A 23,568-nucleotide genomic window follows, 5' to 3' on the forward strand; every position below is an offset into this window, starting at 1 on the left:
TCTAGGCAGTATTTTGTTTATGACCGGCAACAATTTCACTAAGAAGTGCTTCTTCTTCATCTGTGGTTCTATTAGAAGTTTGCGAACATCCGTAAACACAAATAGTTACGAATGACAATTAATATACTACCCTCTTTTATCGCATGATCGTCGCACCCATATTTTAGGCCATCAAAATTGGGATAAAAAAACTTTCTCGCGTAAACTCGCATGATGTTTTTGGTCCCGCTAGTAGATGCCGAGCGCTTTGTGTAGGTATCTTTTCCGTATAAAACGATGTATTTTAAAGTAGTAATCTAATATTTATTTGGTCATTACCACTTAATTAATTAACGGAAAAATACGAAGTTGTCTCACGTGTAAATTTTCTAATAGGCATGTGCGAAGGTCTCTTTTTAAATGTGAAGCGAAGTCGAAGCGAAGCTTATATTGTGCGAAGGAATGTCGAAGGAAAATCGAAGTCGAAGGATTTGAAATAACATAATTTTTAATATTAAAAAATTGTTACAAAATTATGTTTCATCATGATTATATACTCTAAAGAAAATTCCATTGTACCAAACATCTTCAAAAAATGTATACTACATAAGTATCCTGTTAAATGTCTTAATCCACAGGAAAAATAAGTACTTTTCATTTATTTAAAATTTGTAAAATTCATTCATCTGGTTTTCATTAGTAAAGTTAAATTCCACCTGGCTTTGAAACGTGTGAGCCAGCCATTTGAGGCTTGAAAATTGTCAATTCCAAGCCTTAGTGCCTCCATTCGTGCTTTTTCTTGCAGTGCTGTGCCCAAGATGGGTCTGTTATTAGAGCGTGCATGCACAATCCAATAAAAAAGATTTTTGTCAAAGTCACTATCGATACATTTGCTATATCTTTTCCTCTTCTGGTGCAGTTTTGCAGCATTTTCTTCAATTTTTGCTCTGTCTTTTACTATTGTGGACAGAGTTGTAGGTGCAATATTAAAGCGTTTTGCAACATCACACTTTTTCTTGCAGTTGTCAACAGCTGTAAGAATCTCTAGTTTTTTGCAATGATGATACCCACACGCTTTTGGGTACTCATAACTTCTACGGGTAGGCCTACTTACATATGCTGCCCTAATACACTTAATATTAAAAATATAAACAGGTTATCCACGTCGTAATATCGCGTCGCCATTAAACATGCTTCACGAAACGTCACAAAATGTTCACTAGCGTCGGAAACATGCCACTAGATCTGTTAAATAAATGTTGTATACCTATTACATTTGTGTACGATTGCGAAAGATGTCAATCTGAAATGATGTTTATAAACAAATTATAGGTTAGGTCATCGTAACAGAAAACAAACGGTAACAAAAACGCGTTAGTAGTCGTTGGCCATCATATAATCCACGTTTTATGTATCTAGCCAGATATGGCCGCCATCGACCAATATCCATTGCTACAAATTCAAACGCGAAAATACGCATTTTGTAGGATAAATATTATAATTGAATCGTTTTTTTCTTAATTGAAAAAGTTAAGCGTTTTTTATTTATAACTGTTGATTATTCCGCATAAATGTTATGTTGTTACACCAATCACACAAAAAACGGACATTTTTTTTTATACGAATTAATTTTCTATCCGCACGGTTACCAGCACTGCAACTGCCATTTTACTCAACGAAATAAAGACGTCTGTAAACAATTTTCACAAGACGTGTCGTTAAACAAAGCTATAGAATTGAGAATGAAATGAGAAAATGTTTAATATTTTGTGTATTAATATCGGCAAAACAATACGTATTAACGAGAAATTACCGTCCAGGGCTTTGAAAAACGTACGTTATATATTCATTATGCCTATTAATTTGCATGGCATTTCAAGAGACCGGCGGCTTTATACGTTATATTGGATTGTACGTTAACAAGAGGGACGTACTAGAGAGAATTTGCTGTATACATAATCGGGAAATTACCCGCCGCAAATATATTTTGGCAGTATATACATATTGATACAAATAGTGGGCCAAACGTTTCTGGCAAAAAATCTTCGACTTTTCCACTCGAAGTTTATTTTTGTCGAAGCCAAAGTCGAAGGAAAAAAATATCTTCGATTCGACTTCGATTACTCAAAGCTTCGCACAGCCCTATTTTCTAATAAAGATGTTTCTAAACGTTATTTCCTTTATCTGATTGTCTGCGTCGCCGCGGTGTAGGTATATTTTCCGTATAAAACGATGTATTTTAAAGTATAAATCTATAATTTAATTTTGGTCATTACCACTTATTTATTTAACGGAAATACGAAGTTGTCTGACATGAAAATTTCTTTTAAAGACTTTTTTAAACGTTATTTCCTTTATCTGATTGTCTGCGTTGCCGCGGCGTACCGCTTATAAAAATGTAGCCAGCGCATCATTCATGTTTGGTCATGATGCTTCCCATATACAGTCAAACCTCTATCTATCGTTTTTCAGGGGACCAACAAAAAAATTCAGTAGATGCGGACATTCAATAGATGTGGACTTCACTCTAAGAATTTTTAAAAAATAATATTTCAACCTCAAAATTAGTGTCAGAAATATATCAGTTACTTGTCATTAAAGTTAAATCAGTTGAAAAATAAATAAAAATGGAAGTATTTTACTTAATTCAATTTACACTTGCAAAAAAAACATACGCACAATAAATCTACATGGAAAATAAAGTCTTTTTCAATATCCTGAAGTCTGAAATATGCTTACTCTTGTCATCAAATGTAGAGCTGTACTGAAGAAGCCGATTTTGCCAATATTTAGTTGAATCGGCATTATTGCCGACTTCCGATAGCTTGTTAATTTTCGGCCGATATTACTGAAAAACAAAAGAGACTGCCATAACCTAAAAATCCACGAGTACCCTTTTCACTTTTCGTAGTAGTACTGCATTCTTCCAGATCGCATTATTTCTTCGCAACATGTGCCAAACGTACATATAAAAATTTAACATCCTTTTTTTAAATAATGTTCTTTAATTTTAATATGCCATAAATAAATACTTTACCATCACGGTAAATATACATCTTGGTTGTTACGGTAACTGTAGTGCAAATGTGGTAGCTATCGTGCTTCTGTAGTAATTATGGTATCGACAAAGAATCTTTAGTTCTTTTTATGGTAATTATCTTAGGATAACAATTGGGTTTGTACTGTAGTTATGGTACATCATCCATATTTCTTCGTAAGTTGTTGTTCATTTGTCTTTCCTTCATATTTATGTGCTCCATTACTTGGCTGCAGATTTAAGGTGATTTTTACTACTGTATACTATCGTTACTGTTTTTATGATGGTTTCTTTCTAAGAAATGGTTATTTCTGCAAAATCTTTATGGTTAAACAATCATCTATTATAATTTATAGTGACGGGACCACATATTTTGTACGATCAATGCAAACAAAACGATAATTCGAACATCGGTACAAACGGACTTTTTTAACCTTAGTTGTATGGCAATTTTGCCGGGACCGTAGAAAGTATACGATAAACACGGACAATCGATACATTCGAGTTCGATAGATAGAGGTTTGACTGTAGAGCGTGCGTATATCTCGCAGATTGGATGCATCGCGCGCTCTCTGTCAACTGCCGAGTTAACTACATTTGATAACCCGCATTCTTTCGTGGCAAGTATGTACTACGACATGTTAGTTCACGTCAGATTCAAGTGGCTTGCGTTCGCGATAGAGTTTTGGTTTTTCTATTTAAAGTTGAAGAAAGGTTTTTGTTTAATGAATTATTAATATAGATTGTTTGGCGTGCTCTTGTATGCTCCACGTTTTTTTAAATAAACGTACTTTCCATGAACAGGTTTTGTTTTTATGAATAACTTTACCTAACAAAAAATTTTTTTTCCCGCATAATCATCGCACCCCTACTTTTCAAACTTGATTTTAGAATAAAATGTGCAACGACTATGCGAGAAAACACGGTATTCACATCCCCAGGTCAACTATCAAAATAAAAATTGTAAATATTTACATGCACATCTGTTAATATCTAGTGATTCAAAGTGGTTGGTTTTTTTTTTACCAAATTTTAATGTTGTCATTCCTAATCTATCAATATATTCATATTAACGTGTACTACAAAGCAGGTTTATCCTGAGAAATTATAGTTACCAGTCTTAATTTACATCAACATGCTGCGGTAGCTTGACAGTAGTAAATAAACTCAACATTCCCAAATGAATAAGAAAGTTAGCAGGAATGCCAACACCTACTATATTTTTGTGGTGGTTTAGTTGACATTTTGTTATTTTTTTTCCTGCTTCTGGTGCATGTGACGAAATGAATAAAAATAATAATTTGTTTTCAAGCTGTGTTTTGAATCGTCCACATGATTTTTCCGTTACTGTTTAGCGAGACAGTAATAAAAAAAATTTGAATACTTGTTACATGTTTAAAAAGTCACATGGTTTTGATTATGAAATCCATTAAAACATCAAAAAAGGGCATTTATATTGCAGAAATGACAATCTCAACAGTGAACTTTGGTATAAGACAAACTCATAAGTATGCTGTGTCTAATATTTGTTATTTTAAAGTGTTAGAATTCAAGGTCGTTTTGAATATGAAGAGTTTATTATTCATATTCAAAAATTGAATATTCGCAAAGGCCTAGTTATGAACTATCTGTTCTTCATCATCGCTGCTGTGTACCGCTTATAAAAATGTGGCTGGCGCTAGTCGACATCATTCATGTTTGGTTATGTTGACTCCCATGCACAGCGTGTGCACGCAGTCGAATATCGATATCAATAGCTCACCAATTGCATGCAACATGCACGCTGTCTACTGCCAAGTTAAATATACATTTGATAGCCTGCACTCTTTCATGGTGTGTACTACGACAATAGTTTAGCATTAGTTCTGGCTCAAGCTCGAGTCACGGTTTTGGTTTTTTTTCTATTTAAAGTTGAACTATGTTACATGACTTACTAATTTAAATTGTATGGCGTGCTTTTGTATACACTAACTTTTAAATAAATGTACTTTCTATGAATAGGTTTTGTTTTTATAACTTTACCTAACGAAAATGGTTTTTTTTCACATTTAAAGTCACACCTCCACTTTTCAAACTTCATTTTAGCATAAAATGTGTGGCGATTATGCGATAACACCAAACACTGTATAGTTTATACATTTTTTTAAATAGTTTTTGTGTTTCAATATTATATCCAAGATAACTATTTACATGGTTCCCACTCCTTTTAGCTAAAAAAATTCAAGCACTTATCGAGCACATTCAAGGACTTTTTCAAAAATTTCAAGGACCCAAATATTATGAAAATTTTAGTACGTATATTTTGAACACGTGCAGAATTTTTTTTTTCTCTGTCTATTACTTACAAACAGAAAGATAAAAGCTTATCTGAGGAACAGAAACATTTCAAACTGGCTGAGTTTAACATTATACCGAACTTTTATCAGAACAAAAACATTGATGACACCATAACTGCCGGTAAAAATAGTACATAGAAGATATCTTACCGTATGCCGTCGAAAAACAGGGCATTAATCTATGTGAAAATATTCGAACGTACCATAAATATCGTAAAATTAAATTGCGGTGCCCCACTTTTAACTTGTCCCAAATAAATGCAACGTAATTATAACTCTTGTAAACAGCGTAAAATTTTTATCAAGCACTTTTAAGCACCTAAATGTTTTTTTCAAGCACTTTTAAGGGCCCTTGATTACTTCAAACCATTACAAGCACTTTTCAAGGACTTTCAAGGAGCGTGGGAACCCTGTATTTTTTCTTCTTCATTTATTTCAATCCAAAATGAACTCGTAGCGTGGCGAGACGGACCTTGACGACGACGTAGCAGAGGCCGAGGACGCGGCGCGACCGGCGCAGGTCGAACACGGCAGCCGCTGCGTGCAGCAGCGCCAGGCACAGCCCCGCCGCGCAGTAGCCGCACAGCGTGGTCACCAGCCCCTCGAAGTGGGACGCGGCGGCCAGCTCGCGCAGCCCCAGGCCCGCCACCGCCACGTGGCCCACGTGGTAGGGGCAGAAGGCGAACACCAGCACGAACAGGGTGTTGAGCGACACCACCCAGAACACGTGCTCCAGGAACACCAGCGAGCCGTCCAGCCCCAGCAGCCGCTCCCAGGTCAGGTCCTCCGCCGCGCGGTCCCACTCCATGGGGTTCCAGTTGGCCTCGTCGCCGGCCCCCGCGGGAACCCCGCCGCCCGCGTCCGGCTCGTTCTCCAGGGGGTCGGGCCCCGCCCCGGCCTCCTCCTGCCCGCAGCGCATCTCTCGTCAGTACCGGCAGCTGTAAGAATCTCTAGTTTTTTTTTGCAATGCTGATACCCACACTACTCATAACTTCTACGGGTAGGCCTACCTCTAGGGATGGGCTGGTGAATCCTCGAATCCCACCGAATCTCTAGTATTCGAAAGATTCGAAATTCGAGGGAAAAGATTCGGGATTCGAGGAAAAATATTGATGTAAATGTAGTACTTTAAAAACTTAAATGCTTACAATTTACTTGGCCTGTTTACGTTTTCCTTGCAACACATCCTATTGAGGTACAGTAGAACCTCGTTAATACGTGATGGTCAGGACCGAGATATTCACAGATTACCGAATTTCACGGACTAGCGATTAAAAGCCCGGAAGGTCTTGTCAAGCTTCTCAGACACCGGCGTGCAGCTGGGTTAAGGCCGTTCACGGTAAGGGCCGTCCGTCTTCGAATTAGTGTCTCGGCTTAAAAAAATACAGCACTGCCTAGCCATTAGTTCATGGTCATTTACAACAGCCGAAGAGAGAAAGATAAGATCGTGCTGACCTTGCACCCCCCCCCCCCCCCCCTCCGCCACGTACAGCCGAATGCCAGCCAGACACATCACTCGCCAGGCGCCTGCCTTGCATTGGCGGGTGGAAACAAACAAAGGGAGACGGGAAGCAGAAGTCAGGACATCCCCCTCAAGTTTAAAGAGTGACAAATGTGACAGCTGAAAGGGGGGCGACACAAAGGGTCGGTACAAACAGCGTTGCAGAGCTTGTAGTGTTTGCCGGCCGGCCGCGTGACGTTAATTTTAAGCGCTGACAATTTTTACTTCTTTTTTTTTCTTCTCTTTTAAAAATAGTCCCGGATTATCCGATTCCCGAATTAGCGCATCACTGATTAACGAGGTTCTACTGTATTGTACTTTTAATTTGTTATTATATAAAAAAAATTATGAAGCATGTACTGATTTGGGAAACTTACTTTATATTCATGAACATGGATGCATTGTCACTACATTGGCATTAAATAAGGCATAAATCACATATGTATTCTCAGAATATGCTAAAAAATAAAATAAAACACATTTAGGATCTAGACAACAATAATGCCGACTTTCATCACAAGTTACGGTCGCACATGTAGTAATAACAATGAAATAATGAATGACAAAAATTAATACATTATACAATTATTATTTTAATCGTGATTCAATTTTAAATATTCTGATACACGTTCTATTTATGAATTTTTTTAGGACCAAGTTTGGTTTGTGTAGACTACCAACGTTAAAATATGTATTATCTGAGAATTCCATGATGGCCAACCAATGAATTTGTTAGCCAATCATTTTGAGCAACATAAAAAAATAACTAATATTAATATAAAAAATTTAAATGGGTAAACTAGAGAAAACACCCAGTCACTTTTAACTTCGGGCATATTAATCACTATGCTTTAGTGAGGCTTAATTTTAAAAGACGCACGACAATATTTCTTATGGCCTAAAACCATTGAAGCCAAGATGGCACCTTTCAGTTTCCATTAAATATTTGAGGAAAGTGTTTACCTTCATTTGGGACTTTAAAGAAATGTCAAGTTGGTAACTACAAAATATTGTTCCGTCGGATGTTGAATTTCGTTTTCCGATTTCCGTGGATACATGAATCACTGTACTCACAGATAATGCCTGAATGCCTTAAATCCACCAAGTCGGATTCTACAGCAATTGATGAAGTGACCAGATTCTTACGTGATCCTACAGTTAACCCAGAAATAAACATTCTCGAATACTGGAAAACTCAGTATGCGTGTTCACCCAGGCTACATAAACTGTCCAAAAAAAAAATTTGTGTTCATCACCTTTGACAGTGTTCTCTGAACGTTTGTTCAGCACTGCAGGAAACATGTGTGACCAAAAACGGAATCGTCTTGATCCAGACCGTGTCAAAATCCTTCTTTTTTTTAAAATAAAAATTTAAAGGGTTAAATAATTGACGCCTGCCCGCCCTTCCTATATTAAATATCACGTTACTTTACGTAATAACTAAACCCAAAAATAGTTTTAATAAGTTCAGAAGCAATTCAGGGAAAAATGTATTTCGGCAATAGGCCTACTCACGTAATATGCGGCGACGAATCTGTGCGACGTCGTAGGTTATAAACAAAGCGACGAACAATAGAATAATTCATTAAAGCAACTAACCATCTTCGCCCTTTATTTTTTTACGTCGCTATAACCACACATATTAATGCACTTCAGAATATAAAAGTAAATATGAACGAGTTATGTACACAAACGGATATTTTTCTTTCGCCACAGCTAAACATGTACATTGTGACGCCATCTTGTGACCGGCGAACTACCAACTGTATTTATATTTTATAAAAGTATAAATTTAACTAATAAAGTTGTGAAAGCAAGTTTAAATACTTTTTAATACATAGGATTGAATACAGCAAAACCCCTTATTTGCACTTTTCATGGGGACAAAGTAAAAAAGTGTAAAAAGCGGGAAAGTGTAAATAAAGGGAAAAGTATAAAAAGGAGTACAGTTTACCTTATTTAGAATTTTTTTCCTTTTGTTTAATAGCACATACTACAATGCAGGTACAAACACACTAACAGCAAATTTTACTTTAGCATTTAATCAATTATTAATTTACCACATTTGACAAAAATAAAAAAAGAATGAAAGCCAAAATGTTTTTCTGATTACTTCCTAAAAAATAAATTTGAAATTTTCTTCTGCTTGCTTTTTTAGCTGTTCAAGGAGATTATTTGCCTCTCCAAATTATAAATACAGTTGCAACCGGCAGGGTTTATAACAAATACGGGCTACATACACATTGCTCACAGTAAAAAAATTTTTAAGAAAAGGCCGCAAATTGATGAATATTTACCGTCAATAGCGCGCCAAACGCGGAGAAAGGTCATTGTACTTGGTCAGCTGCTGTAACGACGCGGCGGCGCATGCGCACTCTATGCTCCGCCCAGACTCATGACGCCATCAGCCGCCAACCAATAGATGCGAGCTTAGCGGAAAAAAATATAAGCTCCACCTCCCGTGTACCAATTTTATCCAGTTCTAATACCAATTTATTGGTATACGCACCAGTTTTCTCGCTGCCGTGACATGTTCAAGTTTACGTTTATCATGATGTCTTGATACCAATAATTAATTATTTACGATCCCCAGAAATAAATGGTTAGTTTAAAAAATATGGCGTCAACTGTACAATACTTCCCAAATTATAAAAGACGTATAAAACAGTTACCAAGACACCGCTCATTTTATCTTGTGAAGTTTATGTCTCGTACCAGTATTTCGGCTAAGTTGTGACATAAATACAGTATCAGAACTTACAAGCAGCCATGTTTGTACATTCATGAGTTTACGTTTTTCCCTCGTGCATTTTAGATTGTCTCCTGCTATAATTACTCGTACTTTTACACGCCTAGGCTTAAATTATTACATGTTTAGAAATAAAAGCAACTTTTCATGTTATAAAATATGTATATTTTGCTATTTAAAATGTTCATTGCCTACTAGCTCCACGGTATTTTCTGGTTGTTTATGGTTGTTACGTGACGTAAATAGCGGGATTGATTCGATTTTTGAGACGTAATTCGCGGGAAAGTATTGTATTGGACTATATGGGAACCAAACGGGACCTGAAGAATATAGTGCAAATAACGGGAAAACGTAAATAACGGTAACGTAAATAAGGGGTTTCGCTGTATATATGTATGAAAATATAATTATTTATGTCAAGTTTATCTTTTCTTTTTAATTATTAATATCTAGTTTATACTACCACCACCAGGGCAGGGAAATTTCGGCGAGATTCATGCGCGCGCATCTCATCCCTTCCAAAGAGGAGTTAGTTCGCCCCTCCCTTCTTTTTCTTCGCTCCCACGCATTTCTCCTTATATAAAGGCAAGGTCATCCACCTGAAAAGCAGTTGATCGGCCCGACGGCCAGTGAGGCTGGATTCCGCCCACTGGCCATAGGACGGTCATAGGGGGAGCAGCAGAACGACTGGCTATCCGTTTTCTGCTGCTCGCACCCCTCCTTCGCGAGTCAGGCCATCCGAGGACCTATCTCGGCCTAGGGAATTTGTCTCCCTTCCCCCCCCCCCCCCCTTTCTGGACGATAAGGTGTACCGTGTATCAATCCAGTGTATGTTGTGAAAGCGACGCAGGCGACCAATTGAACTGTTTGGACAATTCAGGTCAATAAAAGTTCCGTGTAAAATACCGACATTATTTTCAATGAATAGTTTAGTCCCTATCCCTCACCCCATTAGCTATTCGCCTTCACCAGCCAACTGCGAATCCTGCCGCAAGACCAGCAGCTTGGACCTTCTCCACCCGATACCTGGCTCTCACCCAAGAGAGACATCGGTGAGAGAACGAGAGAAAAGGAGATGGGACCACCACATAATTCTGCATAATGTTTAATTTTTTTTTAACTTATAAATTATTTTATAATTAACCCTTGAGAACTGGATTCAGATTCGAGCGGTGGATTCGAGATACTGTTTGGGATTCGGATTCGAGATTCGGATTCGAACCATCACTACGTACCTACATATGCTGCCGTAATACACTAAATATAAACATATAAACTAGTTATTCACGTTGTCAAGTCGCCATTAAACAAGCTTCACGAAACGTCACAAAATGTTCACTAGCGTCGGAAACCGTGTGCCACTAGATCTGTTAAATAAATGTTGTATACCTATTACATTTGTGTACGATTGCGAAAGATGTCAATCTGAAATGATGTTTACAAACAAATTATAGGTTAGGTCATCGTAACAGAAAACAAACTGTAACAAAAAACGCATTAGTAGTCGTTGGCCATCGCATAATCCACGTTTTATGTACCTAGCCAGATATGGCCGCCATCGGCCAATATCCATTGCTACAAATTCAAACGCGAAAATACGCATTTTGTAGGATAAATATTATAATGAAATCTTTTTTCCTTAATCGAAACAGTTAAGCGTTTTTTATTTATAACTCTTGATTATTCCGCATAAATGTTATGTTACTACACCAATCACACAAAAAAAGTACATTTTTTTTATACGAATGAAATTTCTATCCGCACTGTTACCAGCACTGCAACTGCCATTTTACTCAACGAAATAAAGAAAACGTCTGTAAACAATTTCCACAAGACCTGTCGTTAAACAAAGCTATAGATTTGTGAATGATAGGAGAAATGTTTAATATTTTGTGTATTAATATCGGCAAAACGATACGTATTAACGAGAAATTACAGTTCAGGGCTTTGAAAAACGTAAGTTATATATTTATTATGCCTATTAATTTGCATGGCATTTCCAGGGAGAACAGCGGCTTTATACGTTATATTGGATTGTACGTTAACAAGAGGGACGTACTAGAGAGAATTTTCTGTATTCTGTTTAAATTTTTTCCCCATTTGTTGGCAGAGAAAAAAATATATGCACATACTGAAATTTATTTACTGCACTATATTAAATGAAGGTAATCAAGACACTTTGTAAAGCAATGTAAGTTATTATTATAATGCTGTTTTATGGGTGGTCAAGTATTATATCATATTGTGCTTTTGTTTTGCCAATGTGTTAACGGCAAGCCTGCACAGAAGACTCAGAAACATCTGGAAGATGTGGACCCATGTAATTCATTTATATATATGTATAGAGGTGGACAGGATATATAATTGTTTTGTACAGATTGTACATCGTAATTGGTAAGTCTGTTTTTTGTAATGAATTCCTGTTTTTCTGCTCTCATACGGCTGTTACTATTGTCTTTACAAAACTTCTAAGCCACCTGTTTCACACATTTAGGTAATCTCATTCACGCGCACGTGCTTGTGTATGTGCGCGTGTGAAGAGCATTTAAAGTAATAAAATTTTCTGCAAAAGGTTTGGTTTTATGGTTAAAATTAATAATAATAATAATAATAATAATAATAATAATAATAATAATAATAATAATAATAATAGCACAAGTAACTCAGTACACATTATGGAAGTGAAACTTCTTTGGTAATTCAAACTTCCAACTCGTAACTGTAGCGTAATCAACAATAAATATTACTCACTGTTTAAATACTCCCACCATCAAGAAAACCTGTGCCTGTTACAGTTTATTCAAACAATTCTGCCATTTGGAACATGCAAAATCTCTGAAATTCATAAAAGGTAGTACTATCTCTGCGGGAAATGCAGGAACTGTTTCAAAACACCACTCTCTACGCTGCTGGTTGAACAAGGAGGAATGTGAGCGCGCTGGTAGCAGATATTAAATTCAAGGCACTCACAGCTGACTGTATAGGATACCTGTATCTATTTTCAGAAACAAGTGCATGCTCACACACTTGTCTTTTTCTTTCTTTCATCTATCTCTCACACACTTTTTTTGGCGGAGGACGAATCATCACACAAAAGAGGAGAGAACAAAAACGAGCCCAGCAACGTATATAGCATTGTGCTCTCTTTGGCCAAGTACTACCTACTTTCTGTCCTTTTTCGCATCGGAAACGTTTCACAACATTGGTTCACGAAAACATTGCATTAAAATTAGGCCTACAAATTTTTCTCTCGTCATATTTTACTGCTAAAAAGTTTAAACAATATTTTCGGACAGTATTTTTTTAAAAACTTGGTACACAGTATTGTAAATGGTATAGGGAGGTGTCGGGGGGAAGCCTACAACTCACGTACTAGTTTCAGTTCCCTACCACTTTCGTGCAACTTCAGATTTCTCTCAGAAAATTGAAATTAAAAAAAAAATTGAAGGGTTAGGTTAGGTCAGGTCAGTCACAACATGCTTTGTTTCCATCGGGAACTTTTGATTTAGCGGCTTGAAGTGGCGTTGATACCGAAACGCAAAAAATCTTCGGAAATTCCTTGCAGGGAACCGAAACTACGCGAGTCGTAGGCTTCTCCCGGTGTCGGGAGCCGGGGGGCTCCGTACCTGGTCCGCGGGCAGCTGGTCCGGAGGCCCCGGCTCGGGCACGTTGTTGTTGTTCGGGAGGGGCGGTTCGTCCGGCCGGTCGCCCGCCCCTGCCCCCTCGCGCCGCTGCTGCTGCTGCTGCTGCTGCTGCTGCGGTGGTTGCTGCTGCTGCTGCTGCTGCTGCTGCTGCTGCTGCTGCTGCTGCTGCTGGTTGTTGTCACCGCCCCCCTCCAGCCAGTCGGGCCCGCCACCGTGCAGGATCTGCTCGCGCAGCCAGACCAGGCAGATGAACGCAAACAGCGTGCAGGTCACCACGATCACGCCGTGGAAGACGTCGGAGGCTATGTTGTCCGTCGACAGCATGTCAAGCGGCAGGGTCAGCACCTGCCAATATCAGCATCAGAACACAGTAGAACCATTTCATCCAAAACCCTTGCCACGATCAAATTTACTAATTTTTACGCTACTAATTCCGACTCAATTCTATCCCTGTATTTTGCCTTAATAAGGCCCAAATTAAAATATTGTTCAGTAATCTGGAATAATAATCAAGTCGGCCAATGCAAATAAACTAGAAAGTATACAAACAAAATTAATTAATTTAATAAAACTTTAAAAAAACCTTCCTACACCTGCATTAACTCCTCTTGGTGCATGTAGAGTATATTCAGATTCTCTGTTCGTCGAGAATTGTTTTAACGCTAAAATTAACTGTGCTTATCTCCTGGAAACCATTGGGTTAAAAAATACCACAATTTAATTCTCGCTTATACCAAACATATTGTACTCTACATATCTTTAATGACATCATATACCGATTAAATAAGAATCACAATAATAATCGTCTAAACTTAAAAATTTATCCTCTTAACTTGTCCTCTAGTCACATGTTATATTTTGTATTAGCCATTTTTTTTTTGTAAATTTTGTGTATAGTAGATGTATTCACTGAGGTTATATAATTATGTAATTATTATTTCGCTAAGTAATGTCAATGTGTCATGTTATCTTGTCCTTTAGGTATTTATGTCTTTTCTGTTTTCAAGTTTTGTAAATATCCTGTGCTGTCTCTATTTATTGTGATAGTGTTTGTTTTTACCTGTTTTGTGTCATGCCCACCTCTACCTAAAGTCTCAAGACTGTCGGTGGGTATGTAACAAATTTAAATAAATAAATAAATAAATAAATAAATAAATAAGAATATGCAGGGGCAGCTACACAGCCGGATAAGCCGAGCAACCCCGTGCCTAAACTTTTCTTGTAAAATATTTCTTATTCTATTGTAGACCCCTATTCATTATTTAACACTAACTCCATCCACTAAAATTTTAACATGAACGTAAATTAATAAAGAACTACAATAGATTTGATCAACTTGTAAATAAAACTAATTAGTAATTGAATTCTGATTCCAATAACCCATTTTGAATAACCAATAGCTATTTAGTATATTTTTCATAGATAATATGTACCTACCCACATATGTACTATAAAATTTATAAATGTATGTTAATTAATATCAATTACGTTTTCCTGTATGGCATGATTGTTTGATTTTTCAATTGACTGTTCATTTGTGTCCATGTCCATCATTTTTGTCCTTTGTGATTATGATTGTATTCCTATTTGGTGTTGTTACTGTTATGTGTATCCATAGAACACCCCCTTGCAATCTCTTAAATGAGTGTTGGTGTGCATGTCGCAGATGTAAACAGGGGCACAAATCTGTAGGACTCACAAGGGGGACCTGCGTGAGTCAAGAGTATTGAATGTGGGGTTAATCGACACATCTCTGGATTCTGTGCTCGTATGTTGTATACCACCCATATTTTGGCCTACATGCATGCAATAAGGTGAAAACTTTAAAATATAATAAAAAAAAATTCCATGAAACATAGTTTTGTCATCAAACCCTTTTCACAGTTATGCTTTTGCAAGTGCAAGCGGACCCCCTCTGTGAGGGGGCCTCTTAAGGCCCCCCTGATATCTATGCCCATGGATGTAAATAAAAATATATAAAAAATTATTTTTTTATAACAAAATTAGCCAAATCAATGTTGAAATTAAGTTCCAGTTGGCTTAAAAAAATGTTTTAATAAGTTTATTTTAGAAATTTTCCAGGGGAGAGCTTCCAAAATGTAAAGGCCCTACGAAAGTAAATGAGACAGCAACCCAGGGCTCTACAAAGTCTACAACCACTGCTGGTTCCGAGTTTTTTTTGTTTAAATTACTCGTGTGTATATGGCATATGTGAGTTTGTATATTATGTTGGCCAATACCAAAAGCAATAAATAATACAGGCTGTCCATAAAAAAATGTCCAAGTTTAAAGGTGTATTATAAGAGTTTAATTTAGACTATTTAAATCAAATCATACATCAAACTAACCTAGTTTTTCTTACAAATGCCCAATATGTGCACCCTTGCCTAAAGTCCAATTTTTCCCACACTTTGGAGCAATGGAAGCAATAGTATTTCAATTGTGCGTCTCAAATCTGGCAAATCATTAAATAGTGACTGAACGTAGACACTATCTTTTATAAAGAGTCAAAGGAAAAAAAATTGCATGGCGTTATGTCAGGTGATCATGGAGGCCAATAATAAATAGCTCTGTCGTCACAACCATTACGACCAATCCAACGGTCAGGGACTTTCGACATTACACCACTCTTACACAAAGAGATTCCAATGGGGAGGGCTGAAATTAGATTCACTCCAAGCAAATTGCAGAACAAAACACTTTACGCTTAGGAGTCGCAGTTTTGTGTAAATGGCGCTGCAAGCGATAAAACAACAAAGCAGTACTCTCGAATATGCTTATCTAAAACTGTTTGAATTGCTCTTTAATTATGAACTTGAACCAAAACTTACAATGCTTACAGTTGATACTATAAAAATTCATAACTGGGACATTCTTTTATGGACATACTGCATAAATTTAAAAATATATATAAATTTTTGTTAAGAATAATTTCATTAATTCAACATGTTATCAGTAAAAGCAAATAAATTACTCTAGTAATTGTATTTTTTTTTTTTAATTTAACGTTTAATCCGTTTTACCTGAGCACTTTGGCTTAGAAATGGTAAAAACTGTGCTTTATCTTTGCATACTGTTGTCATTAAATTATGTGATAGGCACAAATTGTAAATACAGCAAAGAAAGGTGTGTTAAGTTCAAATACAATTTTAGGTGAAAAAAATTTAATAATACACAAACAGAACTACTCAAAATGTGCTTAATTTCAAGTATTAATGAATAGCCTTCATGTGAAAATCAATGAGTGCCAAAAAGTTTTAGACAAATAAATATGACAAATTCATAAATTTATTGATAGCTTGCTGTAAGTTATCACCAACCAAAATCATTTTTTTCTTCTTTCATTTTCTGCAAAAAGGAAGGAAAAAACTTTACTGGATATGACATGTCACATGCACTTAAGAGAACCCAAACTATTCTTGGTTTAAAGAGTGTTCACAGAATTGCAAACACAAAAATTAGTTACTTTCTCTTGGCACTTCTATCCCTATTTTAATTATAAATCAACAATGAGGAATGATCCTACATTTTAACTAATAAACATTATCTCTACCAATCCATTTTCAAATGTATTGATTAGTACATACGCTCTTAACAACTGCCACGACAAAGTTCAAATGGACAACTGCTTAAGCTGACTAAAATATAATTTCTATTCCATGGAAAATATTTTCGTAGCTTGAAAAGTCTGTAGATTCTGTAAAGTTTTCACGAATAAGGATGTCTGAACAGCAGGAATGAAGACTGAGATGTTCCCTTTATAGCCCATTCAGAGTTATGTGGATCCTTTCACAATCAACCCATGAAAAAATTCCACTGCACGTAAATTTGTGCACACCAAGTTCCGTTAGGGGGAGATCGAAAAAAAAGTACATACTTCCTCATTTTAACGTCCTGTAAAAATTTTTTAAATTTTTAAATTTGTGGCTGTTAAAACTTTATTCATTATTTTTGAAAGTGTGCGTGCGTGAGAAACAGCAATGGCAATTCTCTCATTTTCAAAAAAAAAAAAAAAAAGTGTGAAAGTTTCGTCTCGCCGGATGCACGCAGCACTACGTTCTCCTGGGCTCGGACAATGCTACGTATTTCGGAACGTGGTGCAAGGATAAAAAAAAAGTATATCCTTAAAAGCAGGGATTTTTTTTTTTCAATTTTCCATTTAAACGAGAACCAGCATAAGAAATGTTTGTCATCCCCGTTGAGTGCCAAAACTTTCCCGGGGTGTGGAGTCCTCGATCGCGGAGAGATTTCTCTCGTCCCTGACTATGTTAATTAACATGTATTTTTTTCCCTCCCGAGACACAGCTATCCCCTATACAACCCGAAATGGGTGTTGCAACGGGTAAACACAGAGCAACGAGGGTCAGATCACAAGTCGCGGCACTCACGGAGTCGACGGAGCCGGTGAAGAGGCAGCGGTAGATGCGGCAGGCGGTGAGCGGCACCACGCCCAGCCAGGCCACCGCCACCAGCGTGTAGTGCAGCCAGTACTTGACGGCGGTGGCAACGCTCGACAGCAGGCCCCCGGCCACGTCGCGGAGCGGCAGCCTCCTGGGCATGTCGGGCGAGTAGATGGGCGTGAAGTAGAACCGGTGGCCGCACAGCTCGCAGTACTCCTTGCGGCTGTACCGCATCCACTGCAGCAGGCACTCCTGGTGGATCCACTTGATGCTGCCGGTGCAGATGCAGGGGTGGTACAGCGGGCGGTCGGGCACGCCCTCCGAGCGGCACACCCGGCATATGTCCGCCCCTTGCAGGTCCTCCATCATCCTGTCCGCCGAGTCTACCGACTGCTAGCCACACAACACCAACGTATTAGTAAGAACCCTGTTACAAAGTGTTTTCACAGTCTCTGAGAATTACATAGGAACTATAGTGCCAGTTAATCTGTTTAATACAAAAATATGGTTATTATTAGAGACCTGTAAAATTCGCGATTTCAAATCCCTAAAGGATAGACTTCATGATCATCTACGCACTCGTGCAAATTACATCTGCTGATTGGTTACCGACTCGTAACACCTGTTGACTGGAATGATCGTGAATCGCTAATTCTCCTGTTAAAGATTTTTCATTGGCCCAGAGTTCTTCAGATAAACTGTGGCCCAATGACTGAAGCAAAATAATGTCAAAAGTATTTGGACTCTAACCTATCGCGAAATGAATCCGCGAATTTTACAGGTCTCTAGTTATTATGTATGTACTACAAGGTTGTTTTTGTTCCAAGGGTAAACAATTATATGTGGTAAAGGATGGTTAATACAAATATTCTAGAATAAATTAAAGAAACAATGTGAAGTTTCAACTTTAATAATGATAATAATTCACTCTAATTTGGGGGGGAAATGATTGGAAACTTAAATTCTTTTAAAATATATGCCTCTATGCAGATAATTTTTTAAGCTTTACTTTATTCTTCTGACTTAAATCCTTTTTAGTGTAATAGAGTATAAAAATATTTTTTTTTTGAGGAATTGGTGTAGCCATCCTAAAAATGTATTATACAAACTCTCAAAAAAAAAGTACATTTAGTGTGGCACAAAATTGTTTACAAGTTTTAACATTATTTGGATTTTATTTAGAAATTATGTAAAAATGTTGATTTTATTGTTTAATAGTTTGGTACATACAAACCTCGTTATTGCAAAGTGACAAGATTACGGTCCCTTCAAGATTGTATTATCGAGGTTTCACTGTACATCTTAAATGGCAGCCCTCCAAAGGCCCCACTTTAATTAAAATGCATATAAAACACAATTTTTACTATTATAGCACAATAAATAAAACAGAAATTCACAAGTTACTGAAGCAGCAAACAGAAGACTAATAATTATTTTACCTTCAGACCAAATTTCCCAACCTCTTTTATTTGTGCAGGCTAAACAAATTACTAAGCCTGCCGCCTGCAAATCATTTGGCCTGCCTACGGTACACTAACTGAAGAATAGCCCATCACCTTAATGAGTCGGACACCCTTGTGAACGCAATCGGTGAACAGAAAGGGTGTGACAATAACAAGTTTTTTGTAATTAACTACTCTTACTTCACTTATAAGAAATTCCCATTTATAATTTCTTGGTTATTAAGTGCATGCAATTTTATAGTTCTTATATGAATTTTATTTTTATTTTCATTTTTTTAAAGGTGTTAATCAATGAAAAATAACCACAATTTTTTTTATGTCTCTTCAAAAATAACCTGGAATAGGGTTTCACTGTACCAAGTATAATTATAGATCAGGCATGATAAATGTGAATATGTTTTCAGTATGCCTATTAACAAGAAAAAATAGCTATATTGAAGACCAAAAACCACAATTTAAAAAACTTAATACCAATACTAATAAACAATTAAGTATTATCTAAAAGTTACTGAAACATACAATAATTTTAGTAATGTAGTAGATTTTTTATTTACCCAGGCTATGTGGTCCATTAGAAAACAAAATAGTCATAGTTCTCACAGGGCTATTGAAGGTATGTATTTCTTATCACAAGTAAATACTGTTATTCTGGTGTCACATGATAAAAATCAAACACACTTTTGCATCTACTAACAAAACTTATGGAAGAAATTTGCTAGCGATTCTTGACCTACTACTTAGTAAGATCTTTGTTTCCTGGGATTAAAACACCCCAACTCAAACAACTGTAGCATGTCCCCCAGTACACACTACGATGTTCAGACGCTTCAGCGTTCAGATAGATTGTGCCAGACTCTTAACAAAAGTACCATTTTAAAGCTCGAAAAATATGTAAAAACATTATTTTTAAGTGATTTTCACACTGGGCCGGCCCTTCATGTTTATGTAACCTCTAATTTTGATATCTGGTGAATATGAAAGAATTTTCAATCACTAATATTATTCAATATATTGCATATAAAGAATAACAAATTGAAAAGTTTTTTTAATTTTATCATGTACAATCATTTTTTTGATTTTTTTTTGACGTGACGTGTAATAAATCGATGAACGCTGGCTGCACGAACGAAAAAGTGTCCCATTACACACATTGACCCGTTACGCTCATTGTACGCTTACACCGCATCTATTTCTCTTCCACTCGATTGGAACAACCATCTATTTGACGTTTTCGAGGCACATTAAACTTGAAACACTCCCATTTGTTTCCTACTTTTCCTATCATCGTCCTATCTTTAACAGAATAACACAGATTGGAAGAAGTAAATAGCAAACATGTATAAAAGTTATAGTTAAAATAATCTCTTCATTAAATTAATAAACATATTTGAATTAATGAGTGCAAATAAAAGTAAATTTATCAATTAAATTGTAGATTTCATCTCACTCCTTCTTTGTATCCATACAAAATATTGATATTCAATAAAAATTATTCAATTTTATTCATAAAAGTATGCAATCATTTCATTAATGTTTTGTTATGACGTCACGTTAAACTATCGTCTGTAAACTGACTTTACAGACAATTTTTTTTTTGTTTGCTGAAGGTCTACTATAATAATTACGTTTACAGAATGCCTTTTGTCAAACGCTGCAAACAGTTGTTATTTAAGACCTAACTGCATATTTTTGGTGTGACACACAAGGTCTACAATACTAAGCTTTTAATTTGTTATTCAGCATTGTCAACTCAATCACTGTGCAAAAATTAAGCTTTGGACAAATTTTTCACAGGCTGAAACCTTTATTTACTGTGCTATAAACACTGACAACATAAGCCTACTTTTTTTCCCTTTGAGAAATGAATGCTCTCATTTAAAAATTTCACATTTTGCATAAAAAAATTCAGTCTTGCTCAAATTGATGCTTCCAGGAGAAGAATCACAGGTTTGCAGACATAAAATAAGAAACTTTTCCTTATCCTCTTCATGTCTTTCCATGGTTGCACGTAAGCTGACGCAAATATAAAAACCATCTGCCCCATAAAAAAGTAAAGAGATTTTTTTCCTAAGCCTGTTTTGAAAAGTTCTGTGAAACATAATAAATTATAATAATACTAAAACATCATATTGAAATCAACACTTAAACCTTCGTGTAATGTTAAGGTGATGAAGTTCCAAACAAGATAAGTTTATTTATAGTGACCTGAATAAAAATGCATTAGAAATTATGATCATTTTCGTGACCTTATCTACGCAATGTGACTTTCTGGACATTTTAGTGACTTTTTTAAGACCCTGTTTACAAAATGAAGATAAATGAAATTACATTGCCACTGTGAAAACTACAGGAGTACCACTTAATTTGAAATAAACCCTTCCAACCAACTACTGTCTCAATGTCATTCAGTTTCGCCTGCCATGTGCAAATATTCTAGAGCCACCCAGTTCCAATATTTTCTCTGTACTAAATGCTGAAATATGGTCTTCAGTTTGAATAATTTAAATAAAACCACTATCAAAGCCAATTATTCAAAGGTAAGTAGGTTCGTATTTACTGTACACCATACACAGTATTCGGAAATTGCTTATCAAATTTTTAATGGTTAGCAGGAATGCCAAGACCAGTCAAGGAACACAATGTCCAGAAATGCAACAAAGTAAATTTGCACAGACAAACTGTAGTACACAAATTTGATTGCCGTACAAATTTTGAGTTGCAAATAAAGAGTTTTTAAGTTAACAGCATTTAGTTTTATTTTTATCCATTATTATTATCATCACAAAGTCAAGATTCTTTGATGGCACGTCATAGCCACATTATTTTTGTTCATAAAAGATGGTACCTTCACCAACATAGGTTCGCCATCCCTATTCTATATCATAGTATTCCTTTTTTTTTTGGTAAATACTGGGGAAAGAGGTGCATTAAACCAATGCAAACAATGATTTTGTTATTATCATTACCATTTCCCAAATCACTGTAAACAACACTGCATTACTACAAGTATTTTAGCAGAAATTACCAATTGGATGGTCGATATCTCCTAAAGTATTTGGAATTTCTTACCTCCGCCGCTTTTAATGAAAAGAGGAAGTTGAAGAGCATCTAATAAAGGTATTTTCCGATTTTTAACATTTTTTCCCGAAAATACCGCTCAACTACATATTTACCAATACATTTTAAAATTCTTCTTTCCTTAGTTTTGAAGCGCCCCTTCACAATATTTATCATATTTTTTATCCATAAAAACATTATGCACAGTACTGTAATATTGTCATAACTACTATGACTCCAAACTGAAGGCAATTAAGCCATTTATCTTCTTCTTATCACATGCACTATTACTTATATTAATATAGAAATTGCTGTTAACACACCTGCATTGAATTATAAACTTGGATACGTAATTATCAACGACCATGACAGGCTGCTTTCAAAAATTGGGGAATGAATACATAACCAAGTACCTTGACATCTTCACTAAAATAACGGCAGCATTAAAATAGTTTTATGTAACAATAAATAAATCTCATTATCATCACCAAAATGATAAACCAATACATATAGCTAAAACGTTAACTCCATAATGTGCGTGGGTTTGGGTCAATACAAAAACTTACCAGGTATGAAAATAATTCATGGTATTACGTAATACTTGGCCAATATCATGGCATCTGGATAAAATTAAAACAATTCTCGGCAAACAATACTACTGAATAACTATCTTACTTTCACTTTAATACCCATTTTTCACGCTAATTGCAGAACTAAATGTGGCAAACACAAATGCATATGTTCCGAAAATCTTTAATACTCAGAACAATAATTATAAGAAAGGAATTTCTTATCAAATGGGTCAGAAATATTTAGAAAAACGTACAAATATCGTAATTAAAAATAAATAATAAATTTAATGTCTGTAAAAATTTAAACTCATATTGGATTCTCCTTAAAATTATTTTGTGTTGCCGTCACCCGACCTCTGTGAAAGGCCCGGGGGGTACCTGATGGGCACTACGGGCGTCGCGATGCTGTTGTTGTCCGGAGAGGCGCCAGGCTAGCGGGCTGCTAGGCCGTTGATGTTGGGTCGTGGGTACTCTGCCCCCGCGTGCCCCACCAGGTACACGGCTTGAATCTAAACTGAATGGTTCTCCCTTGGCTGTGAAGGCCGCTCGGCCGTGTGGAGGACGGGAAACTACGGAAAATGATTGTACACGAGTTGGTGAGAATTACCTTTAATTTATTCCCGCTACAAATACTCTCACCAACCCTTGGCGACGTCTAGCGGTTACACAATTAACAAAAAAAAAAAAAAACACTACGCGACACTAATGGTTACCGCGGCAGTCTCGCGGGACGTGGGTCGATGATCGCTGGAGACGGCTAGCGCCGAAAGTTAACGGGTACAGGGGGGGCTCGATGAGCGGGCTCCTAAGTTCGGAGAAACACTTACGTG

The 23,568-nt window shown here is 36.5% G+C and overlaps 1 protein-coding gene across 1 annotated transcript in view; it reads right to left on the reverse strand.

Annotated features, from left to right (window-relative positions):
* LOC134536822 (E3 ubiquitin-protein ligase MARCHF6) overlaps positions 1-22,715 on the reverse strand; it is a 34,330-nt gene extending 11,615 nt beyond the window's left edge. The window contains exons 1-4 of the mRNA XM_063376810.1: positions 22,490-22,715; positions 17,635-18,036; positions 13,229-13,591; positions 5,825-6,256 (exon numbers count right to left, since the gene is read on the reverse strand). Of these exons, the coding sequence (XP_063232880.1) occupies positions 5,825-6,256; positions 13,229-13,591; positions 17,635-18,036; positions 22,490-22,495 (1,203 nt within the window). The 5' untranslated portion in view covers positions 22,496-22,715. The remainder of the gene's footprint in view (positions 1-5,824; positions 6,257-13,228; positions 13,592-17,634; positions 18,037-22,489) is intronic.
* Between the last annotated feature and the right edge of the window lie 853 nt (positions 22,716-23,568).

This window comes from Bacillus rossius, chromosome 11 (genome assembly GCF_032445375.1).
Source record: "Bacillus rossius redtenbacheri isolate Brsri chromosome 11, Brsri_v3, whole genome shotgun sequence".
NCBI classification, from domain to species: Eukaryota; Metazoa; Arthropoda; class Insecta; order Phasmatodea; family Bacillidae; genus Bacillus; species Bacillus rossius.